Consider the following 19,298-nt stretch of genomic DNA (forward strand, 5'->3'; position numbering starts at 1 on the left):
TTGTCATTTCCAAGAAACAAATGCTGGCATATTTTGCACATTTGCTGGATGTGCCCCAGAATCTGGGTAAAAGCTCTTAAAATAATTGTTTGTAAAACATATGTTCAAATAATTAATGTATTGAACTCATCTTCCTTTTCTCCAGTCTCTAAATTTGATCTGTGCTTTTGCTTCTCCAGACCCACACCGGTAATCCGCTGGATTAAAGAGGGTGGGGAGCTGCCAGCCAACAGAACCTTTTTTGAAAACTTTAAGAAAACCCTCAAGATTATAGATGTTTCTGAAGCTGACTCTGGGAACTACAAATGTATAGCAAGAAATATATTAGGTTCTGCTCATCATGTCATTTCAGTAACTGTTAAAGGTAATACTAAAATAATCCTTCATGTAATATTGTCAGGGTCCAGAATGCAAGATTCAAGTAAACTTTCTAGGATAAAATAGAGCTGAAAATGGTAATGATAAAAAAAAGCCCTGAGGAAATGATCATTAAACTGACTGAATTCTAGCACTGGAAGGACTTTGCTACCTCTGATCTCTTTTTCTTTTTTAATATGTTATTTTGTAAAGCATCAGGCTAAACTGAGATTGCACTGTTAACAGTACTAAGATAATTCCTTAATTTGTACCGGTGCTACATTTGTTTTAGATCCTTTGATTATCTGTCATTAGACTGCTTCTTTTTCTTGTTTTTGTGTCATCCTCTCCATCTCACTTCCTCATTTCCTCCTCATTTTCTCCATCTTTTCTGCTCTCCATTCATATAGCCCAGATTCTTTCTCTTCCCTATTTAACTATTGTCTTACGGTCTTCTTCTTCCTTTTTCTATCTTAATTGACATTTCTGGTTTTCTGTCTTCATGGTTTTTTACCCATGTCTTGCTAGTTCTAAAAACACTTACAGTCTGTTTGTCCAAATAGGAATTGTAAGTATGTTTTGAATACTGTGAAACAAAAAATCTGGAATGACAGCTAATTAGCCATTGAAATAATCAGCTGTAGTGCTTAATTTGCATGCTAAATAGTCATTTATTTTGTTGTAGACCAGCATCATTTTATGATCACATTCAACCTCCTTTTTAAAAGCAGAAGTTTAATTTTCTGTTTGCATCTGTCCATCAATCCAAAGCCTGAAATTTAACAGCAAGATGTGATAACATATGCTATTTGTGGTTATTTATTGTAAAAGAGATGGAGACATAGATGAATATCCTTTGGTAAGGACAGTGTTCCATCCGTTTTGATCTCTGGGTTTTCAGCTGTCTCAGGTAAACATCTGGCCCCACTGCAGTCACCCATTGAGTTCAGTGAGACAAAAGATTTTTCCATTTCTAAATTTCATCATTGACATGAAATATTTGTATGTAATCAATCCTAAATTCATTTCTAACAACCTAACTACCGTGAACATGGATATCTCTGAAGTTAATCAGAAGACCACTCTAGTCTCTGCAGATGTCATACTCAGATAAATTTTGCTTTCTTTAGGAAAGGCAAATTAGATTCAAAGCAGGTAATCCTAAATAAAGCAAAGAACTTCTTGTTGATTATCTCAGAACTTTAATGCAGCAGGTAGCCAATAGCTCAGTTTAGCCAAAGTATAATTTACTATTTAGTCATTGAGTATCACACACACACATATATATATATATATATAATTAAAAAAAACCCCAAAACATAGCAGTGTAAGTCTGTATCTATACACACCTTGTTTGAATTATCTTCTGGTTACTATGACTATGCCTTATGATTTTCTGTACACAATTTTGGAAAACAATTGCAATGTTTCTCTTCTTAACCCCAGCTGCCCCATACTGGATAACAGCACCCAGAAACTTGGTCTTGTCTCCTGGAGAAGATGGGACATTGATCTGCAGAGCTAACGGCAACCCAAAGCCTAATATAAGCTGGTTAGCAAATGGCGTTCCCATAGCAAGTAAGAATCTTAACTACCTTACAGGAGGATGATTAAGAGAATATGAGGAATATCAGGGTGTTTTTTTCAAATATAAATGAGGAACATGTATTTGAATAGTTTTTGTCTGACAGATAATACTAAATTATAAATGACGTGATAAAAATACTGTGGTTCATAAAAGTGGAACAATGAATTGCGCCTCTAATGCGCTTGAGAGCACTAAAATTTGTGTCTGTATGCCTGGTTGTTCTGTCTGGTGTTCTGGTAGTAGTATCCTTGTGGAGATGGGACCATAGTAACAGAACTGCACCATGCCCCTTTCACAGGGGTATTGCTGGAGTGTAATTGTTTACCGTTGCGTTGCTGTGGCAGTCGTATTTGCTAGGTCTCTCCTTTACCACCCCAATGCAGCACTAATTTTGTCTAGGAATGTAAAGGTGACGTAAGAAGTCAAGTCCTCACATCTGTGGATGTGCAGAGCACTTTTTCAGGATTTGCATCTTGTAGTATGTTTGAATTTTCCAGGCTTCAGCATGAAAAAGCAGCAGCAGCAAAACTGGCTGAACGTGTCAGCAAGTGCCTGGCAAACAGATTGTGCCAAGTAGGTATCAAAGAAAAGGAACCCCTAGGGCAGTGAAACAGCTGTTTCTCTGTGCATGGGTAAGAAAAGCAACCCAGATTTGGTGATTGAGTCATATTTGTTGCAGTGTTATGACTGGCAACGCTGTATGACAGACACAAGATAGCTGCTATATATAGCACAACCTTACTCAGGAGGAACTTGGAGGACAATGCAGTGTGTTGTCCATTGGGTTTGTACTTGGCATAGCCTATGCTGTAAAATCACACTTGGTTTTTCTATCTTTATTCTTCCTCTTTTACAAAAGAGTGTTATAAAACCAGACAATCTACCCTGTTGACTCGTGGGAGATAACATGCTCTAAAGTATTGGTCTGTGCTGACCTATTGGAAGCATGACAGTGTAACTTTCAGGAGTTTCAGGAGATGTTTAAGTCTGTTGATGAGTTTAGGACATCACAGAGTTTAGGACAGGGGTCCTCAAACTATGGCCTGCGGGCCAGATACAGCCCCCCAGGGTCCTCAATCTGGCCCCTGGTATTTACAGACACCCCACCCCCCCCACCCCCCCCGCTGGGGGTTGGGGGGGGAAACCAAGCAGCCGCAGGTGACTGCCTGCCACTGCAACCGCGCGCCGGCCCCCTGGTTAAAAAGTTTGAGGACCCCTGATTTAGGACATGGAGGAGGATTCTCTGCAGTGAGAATCTAGCAAATAGCAACAGGTAAATGAGAACCCTCATTAGATATATCCAAAATATTTGGGATACAGGAGAGATTAAACTGAACTAGAAGGAAAAATATACAACTTTTTTGGGGAAAAGTAAGGGTATATATTGAAGCAGATAGAAATATTTAGCAAAGAACCTGTTTCAGGAATCCTAATTAAACGTAAGTTGAGCTGTCTAGCCTGACATTTAAGATGAGATGTTTCCATTGGTTACGTAAGTTATGTAACCTGACATTGACCACCTCATCAAACAATGGTATCACAGAAGACCAGGAAAATATCAGTGTAATTTTTTATTTTGTATATTGTACATAAATATATCATAATGTATGCCTTATGATCTGTCCCAATCGTTTAACTCCTTTTCAGGTCTCCTGACTGGTAAAATATTTTTCTCCTATGAGATTCACCTTTGCCTCACACTGCCTCCTTGTCAAAGCTGCAGACATGCTGTTCAAATGACAGACAAGTACATTTTCCAGAAAAGTAATGATGTGTTCTGCATTCTTGCAGGATAGCAGTAAAACATTAAAAATCAGTGTTTTCAGAAGCAGCTGCAGGATGCCACCGAATTTACCAAATACAAGGGCAGTATACATTTGCTGGCTGGCCTTGAGGAGTCAGTACACAGAGTCTTATTGAAGGGAACTCATTAAAAATTAAGAGACTTTAATTAAATTACCCACTCAACCTCAGTAGGAAAAAAAGAAAAAAAAAGAAAAAGAATATAGGAAATAAATAACAGGATAGCTCAGCCTTATGTTAAAGGTCACTTTCACTGCTGAGAAACTGTGAAGTTTTAGTCACCTTAAATATTTTAAGTGCAAGTTGGTTGGGTGCTCCAGTACAGAGTCTGTCAGGGTATCTAAGAAAGAGGAGCATCATGATCACAGAAAGTGCAGTTCTTAAGATTCTTGTGATTTTGGATTATTCTGAGTTAACAAAAGCTCATCTGGAAACTACGGAGTACAGTGTGCCTTTTTGTTCACTTGTTACTAAATTACAGAATTGAGCCCCTCTTCTTCCAACTGAATGATTAGTAAATCACTGTAAAAGGAAACTAAAGCAGCTGTTTCAGCTTCAGGGCAGTGGTGAGAGCTACACCCATGGCAGGATTTCAAAGAAAAAGAGCTACATTTGAATTTCAAAGCCCTGCTGTCATCATATATCCCACAATGTGCCTCCTGTGGCCCAGTAATCTGTTTGCAATACTTTAATTTTCTATTGGAAGCACAACTGGGAGATGCTTAATTCTTCCGGTTTTGTTTTTCCATAATAGAGTCAGACAAGGAAGGGGGAATGTTACAGAAAGAACCATTCGTCCATATCTCAGTCAAAGGGTGAGGCATAAATACCAATAGGGAAAAGAGAAGAATAAAGAAAAATGTAGTGTGTCTTAAGCACCTATGAAAACAAATTACAATGGTATAAATTTTGTTCTAGAGTATATTAATCAAACTAAAAAAATATTAAAATGAAGATTTCTTTGAAATATTTAAATTAATTTTCTTCAACAGTAACGCTTTAAAGAAAAACTCCAGCATGCCTGAAAAGAAAGATGCTTCAGACATGCTGGAGTGATAAGGACCTAACCTTCCGATGTTTACTCACAGGAGTAATTTGAACTTGCATGCACAGTCCCGTTGAGGTCAATTAGAATTACTTTGGCAAGTAGCAATTGAAAGTTCAGGCTATGACTCTGCCTTGCCTTGTGCTTCAATTAACACTCAAGATCTGCATTATTTATACTGCTGCATGATCCATTGTGTTTTACTGCTTAGATATTCAGCATGGTTTTACAAAAGGGAAACCATGCATAAAGTGTCTCAACTTTTAAGAAAGTAACAACCCAGATTAATTGGGACGGGGGAAGCACTTTCATAATTGAACTTCAGAAGGGCATTGCAAGTACTGCACAAAAGACTAATTTATTGGTTCAGTGGTTTATAGTTCATGATGAGCTATTAAATATTAAATACACACACACAAGATTTATACAAAGTACTGCACTGAAAGGCACTGTTTATCTTCTTTCAACACGTTCTTCACTTGTTTATATCACATTTCGCATTGAACCTTTTAGTTAGTCTCCATTAGTAATCACATTGAATTTAAGGGAGAAACATTAGCCCTTAGATTTCTTTCGTGAAAGGCCTTGATAATCCCTGGCTCAGAGATTCATCATCCATCGCGTTCTCTGCAAGTACACACACAAGCTGTTCACTGCAGCTGTGGGAGGATGGGGAGAAATCTGCTGGACTCTGATGCCCCGAGGATTTCAGTCTTGGAGAGAAGAGGTCTGCCAGGGCAGACATTTATCCATTACTTCTGCTGTCATTGGTGTTGAAACTGTGCATCTGGCCTAGGAACTGCAGCAGATATGAAAACCTTTGATAATGAGGGTTTTTTATCGTGCACAACATAGTCAAAGGGTGGTTGTGGCTAGTGCAGATAATAACCTGCTGTCCCTTTGTAGGCAATAGTACTGTCAGAATCAGAAATTCAGAAACAAGGATTTCAGTGATCACAGAAAGACTTTGCTGAGGAGCAAGTGGGATTGGTAAGAAAAGGAAAAGGGTGTCGTCTTCTGTGTCCCACCTTTTCCAGAATTAAGTCTTTGTCAGTTCACTGTAAGGGGTAGAGTAAGGCAAAACTGGATTGCTTAAGTTTCTTGTTTTTCTTGCTTAGGTTCAGTCTTGGTTTGACCCTATAGGTTCTCAAGTGTCTGATGTGCTATACTGCCTACCCTTGCTATTTCATTACCAGTTTTGTGTTCAACTCCAAACATAAAAGGATTATAGTCACATAATGTTCTCTAGATCCATAATATGGTATTTAGGCAGTGTGATCAGAGGTGCGAGTGAACAGGTCTGTCTTGCATAATAGCCTCTGATTTTGGCTTTCAGATGTTAGGAGGAAAGTCAGCGACAGCCAGAGGAATGTTAACTGGGTGCTTATTCATAGACCATATGGTTTACGATCCACCAAAAGCAGGAGGTCTGTCCATAAGGGGCATACATTCTTATCTAGCCACCTCAATGACTACACACTGAGTGTTCCTCCCCGTTTTCTTGGCTGGGTGGTTGGTAATGTTAAGTCCTGGTTCTATCACATTCTCCTGTTGTCGTAGCTAATGATCTGAAAACAGATGTCCAAAATTACACAAATAATTCTGAAAAAATCTCATTTCGGTCATTCAATTGTAGCTAGTTTTAACAACAGAACGTGTTTTCTGGTTTTGAAAGTGGTTCCTGTATTCATAAATGACTCATGAATTGAGTTTTCAGAAGAATAAGCAGGTCAAGAGGAATGATGGGGTACTTCTAGCAAAAGTTACTATAATACAAATGAAGCTGTGATCCTGTCAGAACTTGAAAAGCATACATGAGCATCAATGTAGAAGGATCATGTTTCTACATTCATATCAGAAAAAAAGCACCTAATGTTCTGTCTTTACTTTCTACATATATTTCCACAGTAACAGAGTCTTCAAAGCTTTCTCTGAAGTTAGAATTGTTGAAAATCATGGCTTAAGAGCCAGTACTGATCTCATGCCCCCATTTACATTCACTGTTATTTGTGCATAAATTTAAGCACAGAATTGTAGTAGTAGTAGTGGAACTACAAAAACGAATGTTCAGTATAAAAATCTGTTGCAGGAGAGAAGTCAGAGATCACTCAGATCTGATCTAGTATTTAGTTTTTTGAATTCTAATCAGTAAATTTAGGTATGTAAAATAATAAATACAGATATATTGGTGATCAGTACTATTTACTACATGTCAAGTTAGTATGATATACAAAGATTGTCACGTAAGCTTAATGTATCTTAAATGTCACATGCATGCAAAAAAATATCATAAACCCATCGATGTCAGGTAAGGGGTCTGTCAGCCTCGAGGGGTAACCCTGAGAGGTGTCCCCACGCAAGGGGAGATCACCGTAGGGCAGCCAGCTGCTATGGAGGGAGAGCTGATGGCTGCAGATATTTATAGCATAAAGTGGTTGATTTTTAGTCAGATTTTCTGTTTTGTTAATGCGTTTTCCACTGCTTATCAGCTCAGTCTCCAGCCAAACCGTTTTTTTGGGTTTGGTACTGAGTCCTCACTGATAGCCTCACATAACAGGATTAACTTTGATTAGGGCCACTTGCTGAGCATCTGCCTGGACCTTCAGAAGTTCAGTTAGTTCGAACAGGAGGAGTGCATCCATCACAAATTCTAAATCAAGAGATTGTCTCAGCTTCTCTGAGAAACGACTGCTATTGATGCAAAATGATAGCTCAGCTTTACTGAAGAAATGAGTGACCAAGCACTATAACGCTTAAACAACAGACCTCGTGTTACTACATTTGTTTTCCAACAACTATATAGTCACTGTGAATGCATAGCAGGACTGATTACTTTTGATTCATAACTTTGATTTGCTAAAGAAGATGCAGCCATCTAAAGACAGTAATGAATATTTCTGCTCTTTTCTAAAGATAAATTATTCTGTTTTTTCCTGTGCCATTTTACTGATGTAGGTAAGATCAGCTCTTACACCTGCCAAAGGTTTTTTGCCTCCAAGGGCAGAGACCTGATCTGGTCATTCTGTTTCAGGGTCTGACCACCCTCACAATAAAAACTTCTTTTTTATGTTTAAGTTTAAAAAACTCTCAACTCCAAGCAGTAGATTTTTTTCTTCCAAATTTTATGTAGAGCCTAAAGATCTGAGCTAAAGAATTTAAAGTGGATAGACCAATTTCACACCTTAATAATCTTCTACACAAAATACATATCCTTCTTACAGATCAGACTGATATTTGTATCATTTATTTGGACTGATAACTTCAATATAGTGCATCATCAGCTGACAATTGTTCTCTTCTTCATTGTGTTTAGCTTCCTGAATTTGCATAAAAGCAATAAATAAATTAAAATTTATCAGGAGAATAAAATAGTTCAGCGGAAAAGGGTAAAACATCTCACCAAAATTTGGATTTTTTTTTTTCTTCCAGTTGTATGCACAAGAGTGTGTTTTAACTGCTTCTGGTCAGAGAGCGTGTTTTCCAGGAAAAAAATAATAATGGTGCCACAGTGGTTATTTAAACATACTAACAAAAGTAATCGCTTGGGCTGTCTGAAGTTTATCAAACAGATGAAAATATGCATTCAGATGAACAGAAGATATATTCAGGGTGCTGATGAGTAACTATGACAAAAGTATCTGATGGAGACTATACCTTCTTTGTGCGGGAATATGCTGTATGTGGCTATAGAGTGAAGAAGTTGTCTTATACAAAATGATCGGAAAATTGGGTGAAACCAGGCAATCAGGTCTTTGTCCAGAAAGGACACAAACACGTTCATAAGCTGAGACTCAGTGTTATTGGGAGTAAATGTTGGCTCTTAGGGCACATGTTGAACTATCTGTTACAGCAGCAGAACTGTACAAACCCATTTGAAGTATTTGGTAATTCTTTGCTCTTTTGCCTATCAGTGCCAAAATCAGGTTTGTCTAACATGTCAGAACATTTTCTCCTTTTCATGCAGCTATTCTGTTATGTGACCAGAATCCTTGTAAAGGCAAACAAGCAATGCTTGAGTGGCCGTGCCATCACTCTCTTTCCCCATAAAAAAAAAAAAAAAAAAAAAAGGGAGGGGGACACACACATGGACATGGAATGGGATGGGCTGAAGTATTGCATGCCTTCTTTGCCTCAGACTTTACTAGCAAAACTGACCTTCAGGAATCCCAGGTCCCAGAGATGAGAGAGAAAGAAAAGAGATGTACCCTTGGTGGAAAAGGATCAGGTCAGGAAATACTTAAGCAAACTGGACATACGTAAATCTGTGGGTCTTGATCGGATGCACCCACAAATGATGAGGGAGCTGGCAGGTGTCATTGCAAGGCCACTCTCAATAATCTTCGATTGATCATAATAACTGGGAGAAGTGCCCGAAGACTGAAGGAAAGCAAATGTTACTCCTGTCTTCCAGAAGAGCAAGGAGAACCCAGGGAACTACAAGCTGGTCAGCTTCTCCTCAATTTTGGAAAACCATTTCCAGGCACATTAAGGACAAGAAAACCATCAGGAGTAGTCAGCATGGATCCACCAAGGGGAAGCCATGCTTGACCAACTTCATACATTTCTGTGATGCGTATGACTGGCGTGATAGATGAGGGGAAGAGTAGTGGATATTGTGTACCTGGACTTCAGTGAGGCCTTTGACACTGTCTTCCATAAGATCCTCACAGACAAGCTGTTGATGTATGGGCTGGGTTAGCAGACGAGTGAGGTGGATAGAAAAATGGCTGAATGGCCAGGCCCAGAGGGTGGTGATCAGTGGCACAAATCTGGTTGGAGGCCAGTAGCTAGCGGTGTACCCCAGGGGTCAGTCCTGTTCAACACCTTAATTAATGATCTGTGTGATGGGGCAGCGTACCCTCAGCAAGTTTGCTGATGACACAAAACTGGGAGGGGTGGCTGGTACACCAGGGGATCATGCTACCGTCCAGAGGATCTCAACAGGCTGGAGAAATGGGCTGACAAGAACCTTGTGAAGTTCAGCAAGGAGAGGTGCGAAGTCCTGTACCTGGGAAGGAACAACCCCATGCACCAGTACATGCTGGGAGCCACCCAGCTGGATAGTAGCTTAGCAGAAAAGGACTTGGGCATCCTGGTGGACACCAAAGTTGACTATGAGCCAGCAGTGTACCCTTGTGGCAAAGAGGCTAATGTTATCCTGGGCTATGTTAGTCAAAAGTATTGCCAGTGGGTCAACGGTAGTGATCCTCCCACTGTCTGGACACAGTCCTGGCAAGGGGCACTAGGTCCTGCTTGAGCAGGGGGTTGGACCAGGTTACCTCGTCCCTCCCAGCCTCAACGATTCTGTGTGTGTGCCTGAGACCATTAAAGCAGCTGGATGATAACAGCATCTAACTTTTAGAGCCCGGCCCTACAAAACACAGTGTGGTACATGGGCAAAGGCGGGCAGGTTCTGTTGGTGTTGCGTGGGAGGATGAGGCATGTCAGAAGACAGACCGTTGAACAGAGGCCAGTCTCCACAGGGAGCTGCCTAAACCCTGTGCCCTTCAGCATGCAAATGGCTGGGCCACTGAAAAGGAAGCACCGACTAACCTGACACTTCCCTCTGTTTTTTCCCTCTTGGGACCCACAGATTGAAGCCCTTTTCTGAGAGCAGACACCTACCTCTTTTCCTCCAAATAACTGAGGAGGACTATCTCTTTTTTTCCCTTAAATACAGCAGTGGGAAGGGAAGATGCTACCCTTCTTTTTATATGATAATTTAATGGTTAGATCATTCTTTTAAGATCCAGTTCCTTCTGCAGTCATAAGCGATTGAACTAATGGCTTAATGGCTGCCATCTCTCTGAAGGGGCTGTACCTTCAGCCCATAAGGTGTTATGTTTGGGAGTGTGTGAGGGCGGGAGTCTGTGCACCCATTAAAAATCTGTCTGGGTGCAGAAAGTGCTGCAGGATTCAGAGGACATGAGTGGAGGGAAGCCCAGAGCCCAGGGCAGAGAGGAGCTGTGACTGGAACGGCTGTGGGCAGATCTCCGACCTCCTGGGAGGGTGGTTGTGCATATTTTCCATTTAGCAGTGATTTGTATGCAGAAACAGACCACTTCTCACAGCTGACTGGCCTGCCTGCTGGGCTACTCACCTGCTCCGTCTATTTTCAGCCCATGAATCTTTTAATGAAAATGCCATTTACACAGAACAAGAAGCAATGTGAAATGTGGAACACAATAGGAAGTAAAGCAAAAGAGGGAAAAATAAGTGCCAGCCGTCCAGAAGTCCGGAGATTTAAGCATTTAACATTTCAGTAGTACCTTTTTCTTCTTTTCCAAAATTTTTGAATTTGTAATACTGATTTTAATTCCAAGTGATGAAAGAGATAAAAAAAGAGTTGAAAACTGTTCTTGAGGCATCTGTTTGGAAATTGATGTATTACTGTACATGCAAAATGGCCTCAGAGTTCCCCCAAGATGGAAATACCCTTAAGCAAGAGCACAGAACTGTGGTCCCCTTCGTCTGGTTTCTTCTGTCAGAGAATTCAGTAATAGATACTCCAGTAGATTTAGAAAATGTTGGAGAAATTTCTCCATTTTCTTTACAGATGAGTACTGAGGTATTGTCTGAATCGAAAGGTTTTTTCACTTACAGAAAATTGATGTCAATTTAGTTCATTGATCTTTTAGATTAATCCAAAGGACAGTGAAATGATTTTATATGAAAATGTCTTCGGCAAATACTTTTTCTCAAGCTCAAATAAAATATAAGGGTGTCAATTTTGATGATGCAACCAAACTATGATGCATTTATGTATAGATATATGCATTTATTTTTTATATAGTATATGAATAATTTTACTACTAGTTTGAGTATTATATAATACATTGATCTGGATTTATTTAATATTTTCTTAAAATGTTAAGCTATAGTTTGTGCATTTTTATGCAGTGCAGCGTTACAAGGTAAGTTTTTTTCCTCCATTTTACCTCTCTAACTCATCCAGTTCTAACATAACTGATAGCTGTTATTCATCAGTAATGCATTGGATTTTTATTTTCCCTTATATTCTCAATTCTTCTGGGATGCAAGAGCTGTTAACACAGCTCAGGCTACTACAGAACAGTTGGGGAAATGGCATTGTATAATTCGTACATAAGGGAAATAGTGCCACCTGCTGAATTACTGTCACTGATCTTGTGAAGGTGATTTTATGTGAAAAAATTGCTTATGCTTTACTCTGAGATAGATTTCAACTGAGTAAGGCTATTTTTTGTATTTGGAGAATTATTTACGATATAACAGTTGATCCAAAAAGCTGAAACTTTTAAGTCGCACAGGACTGTGTCGTGCTAACAGCATTTTCTGTTGACATACAGAAATTTTTCCTTGCAAACAAAACAACCACTCCAAAAATGGCAATTCTGCCATCCTGAGTTAAATATTTGTAGAATTGGAAGAACTTCTTAAATCATGTTGAAATTCACATCTTAACCAGTGAACAGTCACCCAAGACAATAGAATAAAGGGCATATTAGTCTTTGGAATTGTTTCTTCTTTTCAGAAGTGTGAAACATACCATCCAGCAGCAGTTTAGGAAAAGTAATTATTTTCTTTTCTTTGCACCAACAGTTGCCCCAGAAGATCCTAGCAGAAAGGTAGATGGTGATACCATTATTTTCTCACATGTGCAAGAAAGGTCAAGTGCTGTCTATCAGTGCAATGCTTCTAATGAATATGGGTACTTGCTGGCAAACGCATTTGTGAATGTTCTGGGTAAGAAACAGATTTTATATTTTTCAGTTTTCATGTGTATTCAGTTGTCTCCTGCTACTACACGGATTGCATACTCAAGCCTTGCTTGAGGCCATCATTGGGAATGGATGTGTCTCCTGAGCCCTGTAAAAGGCAAGGGTGTACCTTGCTTTTTTTGATAACTTGTTTTTTGTAGGATATTCCCCAATTTCACTTGCACTATTCCCAAGTAAGAAGGTTAGTTGCGAGAGCTGGAGAAAACTTGGAAGAAATTTTATCTCTTTCTTGTTTGCTTGTTTATGTAAATCAAGCAAATGGAAGCATGACAAATCAGACAGGAATTAATATTCTTTAAGGTAGTATGTTTCAGTACACTTTCATTGATTGTGGATGTTTTGGAACGGTTAAATAGATGATCTCTAAATCACTGGTGCAAGGGGACATGATGATGCATTAGTCTTGAAGACCTCCCAAGAATGTGTTTTTAGCTGCAATATATTGTGGCCTCTCTATTCTTCTCGCTGAATTTAACAAAGCTAGTAGTAAAATTTTAGGCAGAATGGCCTCTAAAAACTCTCCTGCAGGAACTGGCAGATCTTTTGATTGAGAAGCACTGTCTTAAATGAAAGAAAATGTAGGTGTTTCAACAAAAATACATCTTAGCTTCTTTCTACCTGCAGGTTTCTTCAGAATTATGTAGTTCAGTCTGTTCCCAGGAGTTTCTTTTCTTAAATTCTGATTTAAATTTTCCAACTGAAATCATTGCCTTTGGTGCCCTTCCCTACTACTTGTAAACAAGGAAGAAGCATTTGTTTTTCACAAGATTATTCTCGTACATTAACGTTTCCTCAGGCTACTGGCAGTAGAACATATTTGGACCTAGACAGAGACCAGAAATTGCTTCAGAGAAGGATGTAAACATAATTCTTTAGGACATTCTTCATGTCTTAGTATTTTGTATTTGCATCTTTGTATCTATATATATCAGATATCTTTGTCTTTTCAGCTGAGCCACCAAGAATTCTAACTTCTGCTAATAAACTGTATCAAGTCATCTCAGATAGTCCTGCCTTGCTAGATTGTGCTTATTTTGGTTCACCTAAGCCTGAAATTGAATGGTAAGCTATAGTTGTTGTTGTTGTGCTTAAGTTATGCAAAAAGAGCCAGTTGTATCTATGGAAACAAACATTTAAAGCTTTAAAACTATTTTTACTCTATAAATAGTGTATTTTTAAATATATGCTGATTACAGTATGCTAATACAGTGTTACATATAATTAACATAACAACAGTTAAGTTATCCCTACAGGGTCAAGTCTAAATTTCATTAAGTGATTCTGTCGGTGTTTTCTAATGTGACAGTCCTGTTTGCATTCTCTGATAATAGAATACAACAAAATTTATCTGTGATGTTGGATAATGATATTACTTTTTATATAAAGGTTCAAGGGAGTGAAAGGTAGCATCTTGCGTGGGAACGAATACATTTTCCATGATAATGGAACCTTGGAAATTCCGGTGGCTCAAAAGGATAGTACTGGTACATACACATGTGTAGCAAGGAATGAATTAGGAAAGATACAAAATGAGGTGCAGTTGGAAGTTAAAGGTAAGAAATGAATCATTCTTTCATCATAGGCTGGTATAGAATGTCAGACTTTCTAAATATCTAATAGTAATTTTAAATTTCAGATCCAACAATGATAATTAAACAGCCAGAATACAAAGTGGTTCAGAGATACGGCCACGTTTCATTTGAGTGTATAATAAAACATGATTCTACCTTATTACCAACAGTTATATGGTTGAAGGACAATGATGAACTGCCAGATGATGAAAGGTATGGACAAAATAATTTTCCTTTATTTTTAATTTTCTAGTTTCTTTTTTCTGCTCCTTTTCCTGATCTTTGGAAGGAACATATTGACCTATTGACATTTTCTGAAGAAGACTGAAAATTGCATCACTATCCCATATATGGTGACTAAAGGACTTAACTGGTGTGGTGAAAATGTTAAGGTAGAATTCAAAATAAAATGAGATGTAAAAATGTTTAATTGTGCATATTGACCGTGTATGACAATCGTAAGGAGAAGAAAATTGGCATAAGAAGCCAAACAGGTAATGGAAAACTATTTTGCTCTAGATCACAGATAATTAAAAGTTGTTTGAGTATATTTGTAAATAAAAGCACATTAGGATAGGCAGTTGCTGTGAGAAGATGGTCAAGAGCAATGCAGAAGAGGCTGACATAGTCCCATAGTCCCATTGCTGTCCAGGTAACTGCTGAAATAAATGTGTAGATGGGATTTGGTAATGTCTTATGCAAGTTTCTTATAACACTACCAGTTGTTGAAAAATCAGTGTCTGAATCTATTGTATTTACAGGTTTCTTGTTGGTAAAGACAACTTGACCATTATGAATGTAACTGATAGAGATGATGGAACATACACTTGCATAGTTAATACTACTCTGGACAGTGTTTCAGCAAGTGCTGTGCTTACTGTTGTTGGTAAGAATATTCTCAAACTTTATGATAGCAGAACTGTGTTCAATTTCTGTTCAATATGAAAAAAGCATTAGATTTAAAATGAAAAGCACAAACATAGTTTTGGTGCAAGACAAAGAAAATGTCACCTATTTGTAAATGTGTTTCAGTTTTTTAAAAATATAGTCTTACTCTAAAGTTGCCTTTGAATCGGCTACTTAGAAAATGGTCCAGTAGCAACAGGGCACATTCAGTTTCGTGCTGTATAGGTTTTTATTTGGACGACATCTGAACTAACACAGTAGATAACATATTGCAGAGTGTCTGAACATAAACATGTTTTCTCAGGAATCTCCTTTGCAGCTAAATTATGCTTCAGAAAGACTGAACATGCTTGGTTGCGTGACTTTTCAAGGATTTTCTTTTTTAATTAGTTCTCTCTGTTAAGTTTCTATAATTGCAGATTGTTATAAAATATATTACTTTGCCTTTTCTCCCAGTCTGTAAGAGAGTTTTAAGTAGGTGTCCTGAATGATTCTTACCTGAGTTCGAGCTGAGATGCGAAGTCAAGTATGCTTCTGTTTTAAAAGCATGCTGTAATCTTTCGCCTATCCAGGAATGACATACACCAAATATCTAGTACTTATTTAAGAGTTTTTATAAGATTGCATACTTTATTTATTTTCTTGATCTATCCTTAATAAAAAAAAACACCAAATAAAATATTCAAGAATACTTTTATAAATTTTCAGTGAAAATTTATCAATGTATTATTTAAAATCAACCATTTACTCTAAATAAGTTAACTTTTGTTTGTCTCTAATAGTCTTTAACTGCCTACAGTGTTCTGTTTCTTTGGCTACTAACTGATTAAATCATTTATATTAATGTTCTTTTCAGCTGCTCCCCCAACTCCAGCTATCATTTACGGTAAACTAATACAAAGTTTTCTTACTACATGGTCTGCCAGATATATTTCTCATTTGCCTATTGCAACATGCAACATCTTTTCATTATTCCCCTTTCTCCTGTGTTTGTGTGTGTGTGGTTTCATCCCATTTTACCAGCTGCTTCATTACTGGAGTACTGGACTTTGGAATTGGACAGTGCAGGCTGCTTTGTGTTATAGGGAATAAATGATTTTCAGAGATAAATTATTTTTAATGAAGTTCAGTTACAGTGTGATAATATTTTTCTCATAAAGTACACTGTAATGCAAATCAGTTACATAATAAACGAAAGATCTAAAAGGTAAACCCAGCTGTGTTGAAAGCTAATTCACTATCAAAGAACTTGCACCAACCAAATTATGGCATGTTTTTGCATTGCTTTTGATGACAGATTTGTAGGCCTGATGTAATTTATTTCATAGTTTGTCTTCATTTCATTTCACTCATAAAACGGATAGGACCGTATTGACCAGTTTGGTTTATGATTGGTGAACTTGCTAATAAGGATTTTAAAATTAAAGCTGAGATTACCCCAAAAATCTGACAGTCAGGTACAGCCTTAAATTTGACAGTACGCAACCTTTAATTTCCTAGCAATTTTCTGATTTTGTGTTTTAAAATGCAAGATAATATGCCTAAGACACTTTTAGGTATGAACATCTTAAACACTTTTATGTAAATCCTATCATATTCATTGAAAGTGCTTATGTATTCTTAAAAGAATCTACCCATTAATCTTGATTTTAGTGTAACAAATCATACAATGAATTATTTCCAGGAATTTGGAATGGATGATTACATCTTTATGCATTATAAGGATGTATATTAACAGCTTGCATGATATTTCAGGATTTTTTGAAAGTACAGGAAAAATAAATGACTTAGTAACTTGCAATTAGTTTCTATTTGAACTAGTTTTGAATTCACATGCAAAACATTTGTAGTGATTCTAGAAAAGCTTCTTTGATATGAATGCTTTATTTTCCATCTTTTATTAAATATTTGTAGTTACAATAGATAACCACCCATCATCATTCAAAGATAAACTAAACATGCATTTCATAATTCTATGAATCTAATTACATTTTTTAATCATAGTTCAATTAGATAAAATCAAATACAGATTCTTGTTAATATATAAAAGTTTCCAGATACATCAGTTCTCCATTTTATCTTTGTTTTGTAGTAACTGCATGCTAATGGTCATTAAGTCATGCTTACATGAGTAGATCTGTCCTGCTGTATTTGTGGAATTCTTTTGATTGGAATGTAAGGATTTTTTCAGCGATGAAACTACGTGTTCTGGTGTGATTATTTACTTTCTGTTCGTTTGATTTACAGCTCGGCCTAATCCACCCTTTGACTTGGAATTGACAGGTCAGCTAGAAAGAAGCGTTGAACTCTCATGGATACCAGGAGATGAAAATAACAGTCCCATTACAAGTATGTTTGTTTATATTTATTGCACCACATTAATAGCATTATGTTAACTGTTCTCAGATGCCAGAGTGTTCTGAGATGAATTTTTTGTGCAGCAGGAACAAGGGTAAATTTATTTGCCACAGTTGCCATTTATTTACATAATAACAATTCACTGAATGTCCTCTACTGTACAGCCAAGCAGAAAGACTTACTGCCCTAAAGAGTTGGGCTTTTGATCCAAGAAACTGTGCTAGTTACCACAGAAGTTGATACTGATATGAGCTCTGCCTGACAAGGTCCAGTCTTACAAATATGTAGAGAGGAGACTTGTTCATTAGTCATATGCTTCTGAAGGAAAGTGCTACTAACATCTTGCATTAACTCATTTGTATTTGTATTTGAAGTAGCATCAGTGCCGGTATATTTAGAGATATCTATCACTACTGATACAAAAGCGTACTCTTCATGAAAATACAAGGCAGTAGTTTTTCTGTTTTTTACTAGTCCAGACAGTTGAAAGCAATAAAGCATTCCGTAAGACAGAGAAAGTAAACTTCCTGTAAACCTTTGGGACAGGAAATTGATCTTAAATGCTATTATTCCTCCCAGCAAAACATAATGAAAGCTGCTCTTGCTTACATTGAGCAGAGGGAGTGGAGGGGGAATTTAGGAGGGAAGAAAGATGTTACCGTTTGTTTTCCAAAAAATAATAGGATCAGAAAGACTTTTGGAGCAACTTTTTCATTATGAGAACTTAAGGTAATTATTTTATTATTTATGCCGCGCATTTTTAGTTAATAACTGCCACAAGTTACCAAGACCAATTTACATGTTATATTTGGAATGAATGAGTTAGGCTGACTTACGGAGTGTTGCTGTCCAGGGTCTGTTGCTGGTCAGTATCAACACCAAACACAAACCATAAGGATCAGGCATCTGAAAGGAAGTTTTGTAAAAACAGAATTTCACAGATTTCAGAACACATCAAAGATTTTGATTATGTTTTAATAAAACACCAAGGGATTTTGCTGAAGTTTTACACTTCCAGACTTACCTCATGTATATAATCTAGTAACATACTTAAAAAAATATGTAATACATATAAGTTTAATGGAAGTAGTTGAACTGCATTCAAGTTATGGCTTCTTCATATACTCTTGTATCAGTATTTTCATTTTTTTCCAGACCGAAGACACAAGCCTTGCCTTCCTATAGGAATGAAATCACACTGTTTCAAAAGAGATGATACTAGGTGGTGTTGGCTCATGTCAGAATTTCTCTAGAAGTGAGATATTGCATGCACTCTGATATTGGAAATTGAACTCTTCTGACTAAATAATGCTGGATTAAGTTATGGTACAATTTGTATTGCTGCATGGTCCCGCAAGAGCCTGAAAAATAAGGCATTTGCTTCATAAGTAAGCCTGTTATTGCTGCTGCTGCTATCACTTCAAAGCGCAGATCAAGACTCAAAGATAGTACTTCATTATGAGTGATCCCTTTACACAAGTAATATGACTGACATGCTAGAATCTCTCTGAAAGCTCAAATAGAATTTTTTTCCTTGAAGTCTCCTATAAATCGTTCTACTAGAGTTGCATTCTGCTAGAGTTGCATGCAGAATGCTAGTTACTGGAGAAGACAAAAAGCAGTAGTGAAAACTTTGTGGGTGTGTTTTTTATAATATTCTCACCTTTTCAACAAGTCTTTTGGTCCAGAAAACATCCCACCCCAAGACCTTTATCTCCAAGCGGACAACACCAGCTGTAACTCAGGCAGTAATTTGGAGCAGTTCTCCCTCTCTCTTACTACTTGGGTCAGGAGGAAATCTGCAAGCCTGAAGTTCAGAAAACTATGATTAGTACTACTTACATATTTTACTTTTTGACAATCTCGGCTCTTCAAATTGTTGTGCATTATTTTTATGTGGTACTGTAAGT

At 37.5% G+C, this 19,298-nt stretch overlaps 1 protein-coding gene across 27 annotated transcripts in view; it reads left to right on the forward strand.

The window, feature by feature from the left end:
* The window catches only part of NRCAM (neuronal cell adhesion molecule), a 166,131-nt gene that overhangs the window by 106,885 nt on the left and 39,948 nt on the right, over window positions 1-19,298 (forward strand). For 19 of the 27 annotated variants that reach the window (XM_055712431.1, XM_055712434.1, XM_055712432.1 and 16 more), the window contains 9 exons: window positions 180-364; window positions 1,804-1,935; window positions 12,375-12,518; window positions 13,504-13,615; window positions 13,940-14,106; window positions 14,190-14,337; window positions 14,886-15,010; window positions 15,887-15,916; window positions 17,278-17,379. In XM_055712431.1, coding sequence (XP_055568406.1) covers window positions 180-364; window positions 1,804-1,935; window positions 12,375-12,518; window positions 13,504-13,615; window positions 13,940-14,106; window positions 14,190-14,337; window positions 14,886-15,010; window positions 15,887-15,916; window positions 17,278-17,379 — 1,145 coding nt within the window. The remainder of the gene's footprint in view (window positions 1-179; window positions 365-1,803; window positions 1,936-12,374; window positions 12,519-13,503; window positions 13,616-13,939; window positions 14,107-14,189; window positions 14,338-14,885; window positions 15,011-15,886; window positions 15,917-17,277; window positions 17,380-19,298) is intronic. The other 8 variants (XM_055712436.1, XM_055712448.1, XM_055712449.1 and 5 more) reach the window with 1 other exon arrangement.

This window comes from Falco cherrug, chromosome 5 (genome assembly GCF_023634085.1).
Source record: "Falco cherrug isolate bFalChe1 chromosome 5, bFalChe1.pri, whole genome shotgun sequence".
Taxonomy (NCBI): domain Eukaryota; kingdom Metazoa; phylum Chordata; class Aves; order Falconiformes; family Falconidae; genus Falco; species Falco cherrug.